Raw genomic sequence first — 14,558 nt, 5'->3', positions numbered from 1 at the left:
TCAACTTCCTATCTGACCTATCTTATACATGCTCCAAAATTGTTTCTGTAAATTCTAGCACCTGCTACATCACTGTATAAACTCTAGCCTTATAAAAAGTTATATTTAATTTGAGTAGAATCACAAATTGAGAGACTTTTCCATCAAGTCCATCCCTCCTACAAAAACCCTGTTTTTTTTGTGACCGTGATGAAGGTAGCTCTCAATTCAGTAGACTTGTTATACAGTTATATATTCAATTCTACATCAGTGTTATGTTCATATTCAGTTCTTAATTTGCAGACAGAATAGAATAGGTAAAAACACTTGTTACATAAAATCTTGACCACAAGCACTGAAGATTCTTGAATATTTAATAAAAAGTAAAATTACAGACCACTAATCACCACATGTGCTTTTACAGCACTTATTGCAGAAGTATCCAGATGCTCACAAGCCTCTCAGCTTTGTATTACAGCAGTGTTTTGTCATTCTACCAGTAGACATACTTAAGGTGCTGAAGCAAATAACTCAGGACTAAGGACGTAGATGAGGGAGACAAATTAAAAACCAATACTGCTAGACAGATTCTTTAAGTCATACGCAAAAAGACTTAAGTACATCTTTTTCAAAAACTAACATTCAGTACCTTTTTAAATTTTCCTTGTCGCTTTGCTGCAGACTGCCCCTGGGAGTTAGAATAACATACTGTAAGAAAACATGCACACACCACACAGGATGGAGACACCTTCTCTGTACAGTTATGGTTATAACTTCAAGCTACAGATTTTAAAACTTTCAGAGTCAAATCTATCATCAAACATGCTCTTAAAGCATGCTCTTTCAGTTCTTAAAATTTAATAAAACAATGTATTATTGTGTATCAAGCCAGTTATTCCTGTAAGAAAAGCAAGTGTTGTTAATCACTTAGCTTAAATTAACAAATTACAGAAACTCAGCCTCAAAAGTATAGATTTTAGATTTTGACTGTTTAGTGGCATTGTTCTATTTAATAATAAATATACAGAAATTATGCGTATTTTTTCTCACATTGCTTCCCATTTGCTTACCTAGAGACAACTGATGCCTAATTGTCCTTTTTTGTCTCCTGGTACATACTAAAGGCAGCAGAAAGTATCTGATACTATTTTATATCGCCCTTTTTCCAGTGAAATACAGCCATGACAGTAGTGCCTTAAACTATGACACGAGACACACCTCAGCTAGAATTTCTAGCCTCATGAGCTCTTAAGTATTCTTCATCACAGGAAATCTGACAGGTGATACCTACCTCCTACTTCCCATCCCAGAAATCACTGTATATAACCACATATTCTGGTTTTAAAATAAGATAGATAAGAATTACAACCAATAGATCAAGCAAGTGCAGAATTCAAGTTAGGAAAACTACACTACACTTACCGTAATGGATTTACCATGAATTTAATGAAAGTATACTTGCAACCTTGCAGGAATCACAAAGGAATATAAGACTAAGTACTTTAGAGTTCATAATTACTAGGGTTTTCCTCATTGATACATAAATTCTCCTGACAGACATTTTCTAACCTGTAGTTACATACAATCTGCCCAAAGTACTACCTACAAACAAATCAGATTGAATAAACTAAACTGTTGTACTCAACAAGATATAAGGGTATGTTCCCACCTACTCACAGAAACTTATATAAAAACATACTCTAATTTTGTACGTTGTTCAGCCACATCTAGTGATATATGGACGACGAACTACTTCTAACAGTCACTAGGATTGATTCAAATTTATTCTGAGCTTTGCCATCTATTTAAAAATAGCTAAGGGAATATTCTAAATACCTTAGCACCAGATACACACAAGAGTGATCTGGTTACCACAATCACTGTTGCACTACAGATTCATACAAGTTAGCAGCTTTTACAGGATGCTGTAGTATGACCAAAAAATAGTGGTTTCTTTTCCTTGCATCATATACAGAGATCTTACATCATTCTGTTGGAGCATACGTTCATATCAGTGGTTGACAAAATCAGTGTGCGGCAGGTAAGAATATCTGCTTATGCATTTGAGTCAGGAAAGTTCCTACTACTTTGTAACAGTAACATGGAGGTGTTAAGAAAGCACATATTTTTGCTGAAAGTTGTATGCATGCAAAGAAGAGTATAGCTGTTTACTAGAGAATCAACATGCATCAATAGATACGCATGTATTTTTCATTCAAAAACTATACTAAACTAAGCAAAATCTTTTCAAGGCTCCACACCAAGAAAAAAGCAGTTGCTTCTAGAAATACAAGGATTCAGAGTGAAAGAAATCAAATTCACAATTTAGAAAATGCAACTACATTGGAGATTATCAGATGAAAATAAAAATAGAACTACTTAGAAGTTACTCTGACTTTATAATGAAACAACTGCCTCTAAAATGTGTTATGTTACTAAACCTAGTACTCTTTATTAAAACCATGAAACACAGCACTTCCTAGCATGCCATTTACTCAGTTCAAAAGTTTCTATAAAACAAGCTGTCATCCATTCCAAATACTCACAGCTTTCTTTCCAAGTTCTGTTTTAGACAGTGTAAGAGCTCCTGCAAGATAACATCCTGGTCCTGCTCCTTTAGGTATCCTATTCAAAGAAAGAGAGTTCAGTGTTAAAATCAAGTTCATTAATGTTCCATGTGGACTACAATAAAGAACCCAAAAGAAGACCAACACAAGAGGAACTGCCAAGCTTAACAGGTAGACGCTATCAAAGTAGAGGTAGCTGGTTAGATGTAGATGAGAAAAACAAGACTTCAGTAACTTACTTGTCATCAGGCAGAGATGTTACAAAGAATGGCTGACTGTGTTTTGGTGGTAATGTCAAACTGTTGGATTTCTTCTTCCCTAAGAGAGCAAGGCTATGGTTTTCATAAATATCTAAGCTCAAGGTACTAGACAACCTGTGAGAAACAATAAACGGAAGGTCTTTGATGCGATCCAGCTCACTGTTCTGTTCGTGACGAATTTGTAACCGAATAGTGTAATCTCCTTTTTCCAGTTTCACAGAATACTGAAAGAAAGAAGTTCTCATGAATGTCAAGAATAAATACTTCACCATTCACAAAAAACTTGGCAATAGAACTGTCATGTTCTTCTTGATCCATATAGCTCTAGCCATTTAAAATATGTTAGATTGCTTAGTTTTGAAATCTCTTGAAAACAGAGTGCTTTCAAGACTTGATAGCAGCCAAAACACATTAAATTGACTGAAAAAAAAAAATCCATCATTTTCAGACCACTAAGTAGTCTGGTATCATTTGTTCCTATCTAACACTGTGTCAACTGCTCAAATAATAATCAGAATTCTTGCTAGACTTTCAGTTCAAACCTCTAGCAGGTTTGCCTTGATACACTTTCAGTTTACTATGTAACTTTGGGTGCTCTGTGGTTTAGATCACAGTACATCATCTACTGTCTCAAACATCGTACCAGCTTTCACACCAAGGGACAAAGTATTCCCCTGACATTCAAGAGTGCAGTTTAAAGAGCTGACAGATGCTTTATCTTGATTCTGCAAAGCTTTTTATATATTCAGGTAGGAACATGCAGATAACATCATCACCATTTATTAAAAACAACAACACTGCCTGTCTGTTTAAAAGGCTGACTGAAGATACCAACAGCATACAAGACAGCCTTTGTGGATACAGAAGCCTCTGATCTATCAGCAGACAAGTCAGACCTGCAGAAAAAGAATGCATCCTTTCCACATAAAAGTATAAGGTATCATAATTGTAAAAAAACCACAAAACCAAACATAAAGATAACACGAACTTGAATTCACTTCGTCAGATGCACCAGTCAAAATCACTAGTCAACAGCTTTTTATAGAAAAAAAATACACCATAACTCTTTTTCCTTTCTTGGAAGAGAAAAACATCTTAATGTTCTATTTCATGGAAACAGACCTGTCAACCGTTACTTTTTTCATATAAATATATCACCACTGAACCTGTCTTCTTGTGAAGATATAAGAACATTATAGCTATGCATCAGGACAGGAGCTAACAGGAGCTAACAGCAGGCCTGAGGGGTGAAAAAGAACAAAATATTCACACTGTGCAGAAAATTAAAGGTAAAATAAACACATTACTCTGTACCTGGTGCGGATAGGCATCTCCTGAACCCATTTGTCTTTTGTTCTGGTCAAAAATAATCCAGAGTTGACTATCAAATTCAGATTCATACAACAACTCACAAAGAAGTGGACAGCTTGGAGTTACTTCTCCACTCTTAGGCTGTTAAAAGAAAGGTCAAAGCATGTAATCCACTACTGAATAAAACAAGTTCAATCCTTATACACGTATTCAAAACAATAAGTGAACTAAAGCCCATTTCAAACAGCAGCTCCAAAAGAGAACCAAATCCAAATTTTTACTGTAGAGTGTGAATCTAGACATTGTTTCAGACAGAAAGTTAGCTAAAGTTAAAATCTGTTCTTAGAAAAAATGCTGTATTTATTAATTGTTAAAAAAAAAAAAAAAAAACAAACCAAAACCAACCAAACAAAAAAAACCCCAAAACCACACCAACCAACCACTTATAAGCCTTACCTGATGGAAGTTATAGGTCAAAATCATCTCATACAGTTGACGATTATTTGGTAAAATATCTCTGGAGCCCAAAGGTTTTATTTTTGCACTCACTGGTCTGCAGTTAAACAGCAATAAACAACAGAAGGTTGCTATTAAAAAACATGTATCCTCTATTAAAATTTGTCTTGCTTAAGCAGAAGAATATTCTGAATTACAACTGAAATCAACACATGCAATAACATCTCTTAAAATATTTTAACTATCAAAGCAGCATCAAGTCCTCAGTTAAAGCCAATGTCAGTTGAATGAAAGTGGTGTGGCATCATTTATGTTTACATTTTATTCACACATTCTGACAACCTTTAATTACATGATAGAAATTTTTCTATAAGATCCTGTCAGCTCTTTCACTGCCAAGAGCACAGACTAGTCCCCAAGTAAAATATCTGTGCTGGGTCATATCATGGATCCATTTAACCCACGTTTCCTAGTCTGGTGGACACCAGATAGACTGCTGACAGAAGAGTTAAGTACAGACTAATACCACACTTAATACATCTCCCTAATACTCACCCTGCCTCAAAGCATTTGAAACTCAAGATACTGAATGAGAAGCCATTCAGTACTTTACTTTCCTGTGTGTTATGAGTCATTACTTCATTCAAGAAACAGTACTCATACCTTAATTTAAATATATAAATATTTTCTTATTAGTTTAATTAATTACAATTAGTTTACTGTCAGATGAATGTCTCAAATATTACCAGGAATTAAAAGCATTTTCATTTTCCAATCAAGAATGAGGTAAAGAGGTATTAAGGGATAGTTTTATTTCCCCACTTAAGCCATATCCAACTGGGTACTCCTGAACCTAACATTAGGTGACATGTTCGTTAAGCATCAAACTCCCAGTGACCTCAGTTCCAGTTACAAGTATCCAAAAGTCCCAGACAGAGCCCAAGGTCTTCACCCAGAGGCCCAAGTAAGGCAAAGTTTTGAATTACTGACCACTGTGACCACAAGTCTTAAAAGTATTGCTTAAACTGTATGGCATTTCTTTCTCCTCCTGAAGCAACACACTTTAGTAATTGCTGCACTGGTTAGGAATTTTCCAACAAAGTTTCTCCTCCAAATCAGCATGTGTAAAACTGACAAGATAAACACAACTTTCCACATCAAATTCTGCACCAGATCCTACAAAAATGCTTCCAATCAACCAGAGAGAAGACAGTTTTCCGAGGTCAAAATTGGGCAGGACCTGAAGGCACTGCTTAGAAAAAAAAAGAACAAAACGAACAATAGCACCAAATAACTCTACAATTTGTTTCTTTTTACTTTTAAGTGTCTCCTTTGGAAGCAATGGAGTATTTCTGTAAATATGGTTGCATGGGGTTTTTTTTGTGTGGGTTTGTTTTTTTTTTTTTAATTTGCTTAAGGAAAAGAATTTGTATGGAAAAAAGTCACCGTAATTCTCAAATTGTCTTGAAGTTAACAGGAACAAAAAAAAAAAAAAAAAAAAAAAAAAAAGAGAGAAAGGTAAGAAACTTTGATTCATGCTTCCAAACTCACTTAAAATTTGACAAGAATATTGTTGTTATCCTAAATTTAACTGTTAACTTGTTACTGTTTTAACTACATATGAATAGTTTTCCAGCTTTCCCAATACAGTTCGCCAGCAACTCTACCTGAGCGTCTGAACCCAGCTTTTGAGATTTATGCAAGGAGCAATATCTTCATACTTCAGCAGGGACTGGACATCAAAGCGTACGATGCCTTCTGAAGCATGCTAAAGGAAGAGTACATAACAATTATGCTTCTGTGCACTTTTAACAGCTGTGGATCATCTGATATGTCCCTCAAAAACACAACACAAGCTGTATTTATCTATCCTATGAGAAGTAATACTGTGAGAGTCTGAAAGCTTCACAAGCTTACGTCTGTTTCACAACAGCAGACACACCGGGTCTTGCAAAACTTCAGCGATTGGAACTAACGTCTTATTTATAATTTTTTCCCCTTAATAATTAAAGTACTTTGTACAGAACTGTACAAGTCAAACTTTGGGCAGGACTGAGTTTTGTTTGTGCATTAGCGATGATTTCATTTTAATATGTAATTCAATAAATACATGTATTATTCATCTAGAATCTAAACACAAGTATTCTATGGTGTTTCCACTTCAGGTTATTATTACAGAATAGATTGACTTTGCAAAAGAGAAACAATACTACATACACAAGTGATGTAGTAGTGATAGGCAAAGTGATACATAAGTGATGCCAGTGATAGGCAAAATCATTTGAAAACTTTTTTTTCTAGCAGTATCCAATGACGAAGCTGCCAGTAGATCAGCACTTAAAATTTATTTTATGAAAGTTACAGGTGTGCAAGAAGGAAGGGCAAAACTGTATTCACTCATTTTTAACTCTCCATTTTTCAGTTGATCTAATGTTGCTGGGGTGGGGGAAGCTGCTGTGCACACCACCACCAGCTCTTTCTTTTCCCGCTCTACTGGTTCAAGACCTGGTACCTTAGTACAATGCATCCACTCTTTTCCCTCCAGTTTATTAAGCTCTTAGAGCCTGAATACATCCAAGTTCACCTGAGGATGGCTATAACTTGCTCTGGTTCTTAGCTGAAAATAGGGAGAAGCCCAGATAAATTAGCATGGTGCTTCTTCACGTGGATGTTGCTACCTCAGCTCTCAAAGAGGACCCTCTCCTGAGGGAAGCAAAGTCAAGCCAAGCCAAGTTGCATAGGACACCAAAGAACACAGGAGCAAGGCAAAGTACTGTAAATATTAGGATATTGATGTTTTAAGCAACTCTTTCAATCCTTTAGTATCATGAAGCCTTAGGAATAACAACACTGTCCGCCCACTGTGCTTTCAACCTGCCCTAAACAATGAACCTCACGGTAATTGACACATCTCAATAAACCACTGAGCAGAAAATAAATTTCAATGACATCTTATTCTGAAAGTGGTATTTAGTATTGTCCTTTAGCAACTGTAGTGTACATATTCAAGTTCTGCTGTGGTCTCAGCAAAGTTCACACGAACACTTGCTAGTGAAAGTATAGTTATAGTTTTAGCCTCTTAGTATGTCCTTTCTCTTGGTGTTTGTTGTTTCCTTTATATTTTTCCCTACCGATTTATAATGATAAGGCATAGAAAAAAATAATAAATAATGGTAATAGGCATTTCTATGGGACGGAATTCCTATTTACCTATTTTTAAGAGAAAACATGAACATCTTATGTAAAAGGATACTTTTAAGTCTTTCTAAATACAGGCAAGAATGAAGAAAAGCTTTTTTATTCTGACATACCATAGGACTTGAATAAATCAAAATAAACACTCTGAAGACTTACCATGTTTAGCTGAGGAGTAGCACAAAGTACACCATGGAAAGAAATAGTGTAGTTAATGCTAACATCACTAAGGCTTGCCCACCACCGAGCAACACAAAATTCAATGGTTTTTCCAGCCTGGATGACAAAAGCAGAAAGTTAGACACAAGCTCTCACCTTCTCCTTCTATTCACCTCAGCCTCCCTTATACCAAGAAAAAAAAAAAAATTGGAGTATAGCTCAAAAACACCTGTAATGTGCAGTTTACTCCAATCATATATGTTTGTACAGTACCAAATAAGACATTATACTTGGTCCAGGAAACACAAGACAGCTCCAACAAATAATGAAAAAACAAACAACAAAAAACCCCACAAAAACAACCAAACCAAACCCAACCCAACCCAAACAAAACACAACCAAGAAAACCAACCAACCAAACAAAACTACAAACAAATCAACCACACAGCCCCCAACCCCCCAAAAAATCCCTAGAGTGCCAGGGGTATAGCTGATGGAGAAAGGTAGAGCTTTTATATGTTATGTCTTTCTTTCCTATCCTTTATACTGGACAGACAGGTTAGTTCATAAATGAGTTTAATATGTGTGCCCCAGAAAATGTGTATAAGGAAAAGAGCTAGCATTGTTCAAGATAAGCCTGCAGAATCTAAGCAATGTGAATAGAAGCCAGTCAGTTATCACCCATCTTCAACATCAAGGAGATGTCCTGGGTACCACATTAAGCACTAAAGGCAAAATATGCTGTACTACATCTATACAACAAGTCATAGTCCCTATTTGAAAGGGAAACAAACTGATTTGTATAAACAAGAAACAACAAACTGAAGAGATTAACATGTGTTATAAGGGCAATATCAAATAATTGGGAAACCCTAGCAAGCTATTAGAGATCTTCCCAAAACTGAAAACCAGATAAAAAAATCACTATGCGCTAATATATTACTTTCTATCTCTTCCCCCACACCACCAGCTAAGGGAACTTACTAAGACAGGAAATGCTTCAGTCAATGATCCTTTTTCTGGTAAGGATGAAAATTTGTAGAACTCATGACTTCTATATGCTTTTTGTTTCACTAGCTGAACAGCATGAAGCACAAACTTGGCAGTCACATCAGCTGAACATGAACATACTGTCACTTCTAGATTAAAGAAAAAAGTTAAGTTTAGTTTCAAGAGCCAAGAATCACAGAAGGAAAGCAGAGACTCACCAGAAAAACACTAGTTTCACAAGTATTAATAATTTGTAGTCTAAGAAGTTATGCAATACCCCAAGTGGCTCCATATGTGAATAACGCTTACATATCAGTTATTTACAGACCCTTTCAGGTTAAGAAAAACTAGTTAAGTTCAGAGATCAGTTAAGAGATATGATTCAACTAAATGGTGAACATGAATTAGACAGCACAGATGTATAACCTGTACTCAACAAACTACTACTGAATTCCAAATTAAGAGTTATCACTAACTTCAGCCTAAATGAAAGATTCTTGAAAGGATTATTATTTAGTGATCTCACACAGGACGACAAAAAAACCTTTTTTTTCTCCCTGCAGAATTATGAGCTACTTGCCCATTATGAAAAACATTTTCTTCAGTTGAGACATCTTTCAACGCTACATCCATACACCTTAAAAACCTCAAAGGTCAGAGAGTAATACTTTTCCACAAACATGGGGTATTTCTCCTGTTATGGGCAATGACTTCAGATTGTATTTGATGATTTCTAGGAGACTGAGAATCAGGATCCTACTATACCAGAAACCATGGGATAACTTAAAAATCACTCCTCTAAGAGCTTGGAATCAAAGAAATATTTTATGTATTCATGGGTCGAAACCTTCAGTTCTTATTCAGGCAGAACTCAAAATTATTTCAAACGAACTCTGTCAAGTCTAACAGATGCATTTATTTATATTTAATTACATGTGGTCATTTTCCTTACCAGCCCATGTAGCTCCCTGTGGAACATCAATGAAGTGCCTTCGGATTTGACCAGGTTTAAAATGAACATCTGTATATGTCAGGTCATAGCTTGATGATTCATCTACTCTGTATGTCAGAAGAAAACACAAACAGTAGTTACCAAACAAGCTGTGAAGCCTCTTTTTTTTTTTTTTTTTTTTTTACAGTAGTTTAAAATGCAAAAATACTTTCAAGAAAATGTACAATGAGAGTATTTAGTCCTCGGCACCGATTGTTTCAATCTGTACTAGTACAGAATCTGACAGCACAATGTATCTAAAAGATTTAAAACATCAGCTCCACCACATTATGCTGACACCCTCCCCATCTCCCCAAAGTCAGAAGTCATCTGGATTCTGACGGACCAGGAAGCTTCAGCCACTATGGCTAAGCCCACCTGAACTGACAGCCTTCTGGCTGCCAGGACCAAAACTACAAAAAAGTAAATGTCAGTTGCAAGAAACTTTTCAGATCTTTGCTCCCTTATTAATGTTAGTAGTAAGTTCAAGAATTCCCAGAAGAAAGAAGGTGGGGAATTAAACAATAAGTGGGTACAAAAAACTAAAATACACTTTAAAAACGCACGTAAATCCTGGGTTTACTGACCTTGTGGGTATAACAACAGTTATTGGAACTCTGAACAGAGGGCCTGCATTAGGCATTGCTATATCATATCCGCACACCTAACAAAATAAAATACAGCCACTTAAAATCTTTGGTCAAGAGGAAATTATAGAAGACAACTCTAAACTTAAAGCAGTATTTTCAATCTTTGTAGTTATCAGTGAGGAAAAAAAAAATCATTTGACCACTGCCACCCTAGAAATAGTAAAACGGCAACACTCACCAAGAAAAAAAGAAATATTAGTTTTCTCACTTATTTCAGTCTTTCCCCAGAAGTTTTCAAGCTTTCAACCCACATTTGATAGTCCCTATATCAAAAACTCCACCTAGTTTCAAGTCAGAATTTGTCCCAAACAGCCTTTTTATTTCAGCTATTTTTTTTTAATCAAAAATATTTTAATCCTTGTTTCCCAGATTTATGATTGAGAAAACACAATTTGATTTCATGGCCAAGTTTTAAATACTATATCTGAAAATTTGTTCCACCCTCACTTCACTACAATGTTCCCAGGGGTACCATAGAAGACTTGCAACTCTAAGCATCTTAAGCAAGTCATTTCTAAAGAGTAAGCTGATATTTTCCTCATTATGATCAACTACAATGCAATGCAAACATTTTAATATTAACATAAAGTTTGGGATGAGGATGAAGAGGGCTGGAAAACATTTTTTGTTGGTGGGTTTCTTTTGCAGGAGTAAAGAGGATGATTGGGAGAGAAAATGAGAAATTTAATAGCTTTCATATTAATTTTGTCCAAACTTAAACATAGCCACTTGAAGTCAGCAAAATGCTTCCGCTGTACACAGCCATTACCACACATTTTTCTCCACCCAAAATGGGATGAGGTAGATGTGAGGAAACAAAAAAATGGGTTCTGTCACTGTACCCAATCAACTCCTCAAGGTGAAGCAAAATCTTGAGTCCATATAAGAGAGCTTGGCTACACCACAAAAGATTGGCCAGTCCTTCAGACATCAGACAAATATTTAAGACCTCATAAAAACACAGATCTCTATCCTCAATAACATGGGACTGAGCCTGATAGTCAAAGGTGATAATATATACCCAGAGGAAAAAAAAAAACCTTAATGTATTATTTATTTGGTTTGTATTTCTGTATGTTTTTATTTTTAAACACAGATACTCGAAGTGCCATTGGTATGTGCTGTGCAACACTGTACAGCATAATTATTGCTAAACCCTGGATTGAGCCTGTATAGTGAAATGGAATGTAGCAGTATTTTCTGGTCTGTATAGCATGCGGCTTGTATGTCCTTAAAAATTACTTCTCAAAGAAATTTAGATAGTTACCACATTAAGAGGAAAGGGCACATAATGTTGCTTAGAACACCAATACTTCAATACCTCTGCATAACGTACAATACCTCTGTATAGTGTAGTCCTTCTCTCAGGCCACGTGGATCCACACGGATGTTTATATGCCGACACTGGTTCATAAGCTCTAAATGACTAGGACACTGGACCCATGGTGCATTTGAAGTTAAAGCTAAATGAAGCTGGAGAGATATTCTTTCAGTGTTTTCTGTCCAGAAACAAATTTCAAAAAACATTATAACACAAACGTGAGCATATTCTACTATAACAGAGTATTTGCCACTATGTACACATAAGCCAAATATACAGACCAATAAAATGTAATAGGAACCAAGTCCTTTGGGTCCATAGATGCCAGATTCTCCACAAAGGAGAGTATTCTATACTATTTATTTTTAACTTGAGAAAAATAGAATAGCAGCAGTGTACAGTAAAATAAAGGTTGTACCCAACTTTGAAATTTCCCCGCCGAAACAGTCAAAGCTGACAAAGCCAAAGGTAAACAATGCTTCAGTTAGCTACAACATAATCTGGAAGCAGGTATAAACTTTCTTGTATAGATACAAAGTCTTGCCTAATGCAGAGAAATACAATACGAAACAACCCTACTGATTCTGAAGGTTACACTAATTACCAAATTACATTCTAGAGCAACCTAAGCAAGAAGTAAAGTCTATTAAAAAGTGCTATGGGTTAAAGCACAGCTTCCAGAAAAGCATCTCAGCTTTAGCTAAATGTTTTAGTGATTAAAAAGCAGATTTCTCCTGCTCTAAAGATTATTGACACTTTGAAAATCTTCCACGTTTTCTAGTCCTAATCAACCTTAGCTTCATTTACAGACATTTCATTACATCTTTACCAAGTAGAGAAAAGAGCACTCTATTATCAAATGTAATTTCCTCATAGGTACATGAGAAGTAATAAAAGCTCAAAGAGAACTTCAGACAGACTGAACAGATCAGCCTCCCTTAAACTAAGGTTCTTCAAACTCAGTCTTGTAGAAGACACCAGACACAGCACAGAAATAACTGGAGAGGTACTAGGGAAACAACATCATGCCAGTCATCCATGACTGCACAACTTCATTTTAAATTTCTTCAGAACAAAGAGAGACCCCTTTTTTCAGTGAGAGGAACCATGAAGCAACAGACTCGCCCAAAACATGGAAGTGCTGCAGTTATAAGTCTGAGGTTACAAAAGTTGTTTAGCTGCGTGCCTTCCTTTACCATGAAATTTAGAGTTGTACTTATTCCTTTTATGGTACATATTCCTATCACCCCACATTATCACAGCTTTTCTGTTTAAAGATTACGCTTTATTTCCCTCCCCCGCATACAGAAGCTCTTTCCTACCTGTATTCTCAGGAAAGACAGGTTCTATGCCAACCCCATGGTCAGAAGGTGCAGCTATCTGGGCAGGATCTCTGAGGTAGATTCCACGGTTGCTGCCAACAGTAACTGTAAAGCCCACGTTATTTGTGAATGATGAATTCTGAATGAGGTAGTCGTAGGCTTTATCAACCTGTTAGACAGAACACATTCCAAATTAACAAATTTCAACTTAACAGTACATTTCAACTTAATAGTGCATATTATCTTCAGTCTGAAGTGTTCAGCAAGTACAGCAACAGTGAAGTAACTTGTGCTACCTGGGCAACACTGACTGCACCTCACACAATACTCAGTATAGATAATGAGACAACATTTTCAGTCTGCAACAGCTGCACAAAAAGTCAAGAACATTAAAAAAGACAAATCTCCTTTGCTTTAAATCCATCAAAAGATGTGTATCAAGTTTTCAGAGATGACTTCAAAGGTCCAGACCTACTCCATTAATTTAGTGCCTTTCTCATGTGGAGCAACACTAGCTAAGCATTCAAACCTTCTACACAACACAAGAAGCTGAGCAGCTCAAAAGCAACAAGCAATATGGAATGCCCATGTAAGTCTTATATATTGATATAAGAGAACCAGGTAATGAAATCCGGCCCTGGATTTAAGCAAATGAGCTGTCACAGTAAACTCAGATGGCAAGTTCACCTTTCTGTCTTAAAAAGACACTATTCTATCTCGCTTTGTATTCTACTGACTCCAAAAACCTTAAATTCTCTTATACTTCACAGTGAGCTATCTTCGCCAGCAGAGATTAGGGCACTCTCTTTTGAGACAAGTGGACATAAACAGCCTCAATCTCCCATGCTTTAATCACAGACCACTAAATCATAAGATATGACAGGTGTTATTTCACTTTTTTGCGGCAATGTTGTTTGATATGGCTACCACCATCGTTGCCTTCTGTATCAAACATGGTCTTACAGATGTGCCTAGTGGATGTTACCTACTAAGTTTTAGCATCTCCTGAATGTGAGTTTAGTGATAAGCATTTAACATCTAGCATTTTTAAGTACGAGAACAAACTCTCAGTACCCCTATTTGGCTAAGATGGCAGTGACTGCAGGCAAAAAACCAGCAGCAGCTCTTTAAGAACGTAAGCTTATGGATAGGGAGATTGCCAGTCAATACCCCTTCATCATCGAAAAGGATCATATTGCAGATTTCCAAGCTACTTAGAAGTCAGGATACAATGAACACAGACTTTTCAGTGCAGGGCCAGAGCGAAGTCATCAAACGACTGCAGCTGTGCTGCTTTGTGAACCAGCGTGGGTCTCTCTGTATTTCCACTGCCCAGAACTTACAGTTTCAGCTTTTG

General features: G+C 36.3%; 1 protein-coding gene across 7 annotated transcripts in view; it reads right to left on the bottom strand.

Moving 5' to 3' along the window:
• TPP2 (tripeptidyl peptidase 2) overlaps positions 1-14,558 on the bottom strand; it is a 53,019-nt gene that overhangs the window by 22,013 nt on the left and 16,448 nt on the right. For 4 of the 7 annotated variants that reach the window (XR_010471524.1, XR_010471522.1, XM_065057956.1 and 1 more), the window contains exons 13-23: positions 13,202-13,370; positions 11,900-12,057; positions 10,496-10,572; positions 9,870-9,976; positions 8,912-9,066; positions 7,928-8,044; positions 6,241-6,341; positions 4,574-4,670; positions 4,121-4,258; positions 2,786-3,030; positions 2,526-2,604 (exon numbers count right to left, since the gene is read on the bottom strand). Coding sequence is in view for 3 of the 7 variants with exons in the window: in XM_065057956.1 (XP_064914028.1) it covers positions 2,526-2,604; positions 2,786-3,030; positions 4,121-4,258; positions 4,574-4,670; positions 6,241-6,341; positions 7,928-8,044; positions 8,912-9,066; positions 9,870-9,976; positions 10,496-10,572; positions 11,900-12,057; positions 13,202-13,370 (1,443 nt within the window). In the remaining 4 variants the exon portion in view is untranslated. Of the gene's footprint in view, positions 1-628; positions 668-2,525; positions 2,605-2,785; positions 3,031-4,120; positions 4,259-4,573; positions 4,671-6,240; positions 6,342-7,927; positions 8,045-8,911; positions 9,067-9,869; positions 9,977-10,495; positions 10,573-11,899; positions 12,058-13,201; positions 13,371-14,558 lie in introns of all 7 variants that reach the window. The other 3 variants (XR_010471523.1, XR_010471521.1, XM_065057955.1) reach the window with 1 other exon arrangement.

The sequence above is a fragment of the Columba livia genome, chromosome 1 (assembly GCF_036013475.1).
Source record: "Columba livia isolate bColLiv1 breed racing homer chromosome 1, bColLiv1.pat.W.v2, whole genome shotgun sequence".
NCBI classification, from domain to species: Eukaryota; Metazoa; Chordata; class Aves; order Columbiformes; family Columbidae; genus Columba; species Columba livia.
The sequence above is the reverse complement of the archived record's forward strand: the minus strand, read 5'-3'. Positions and strand labels throughout refer to the sequence as shown.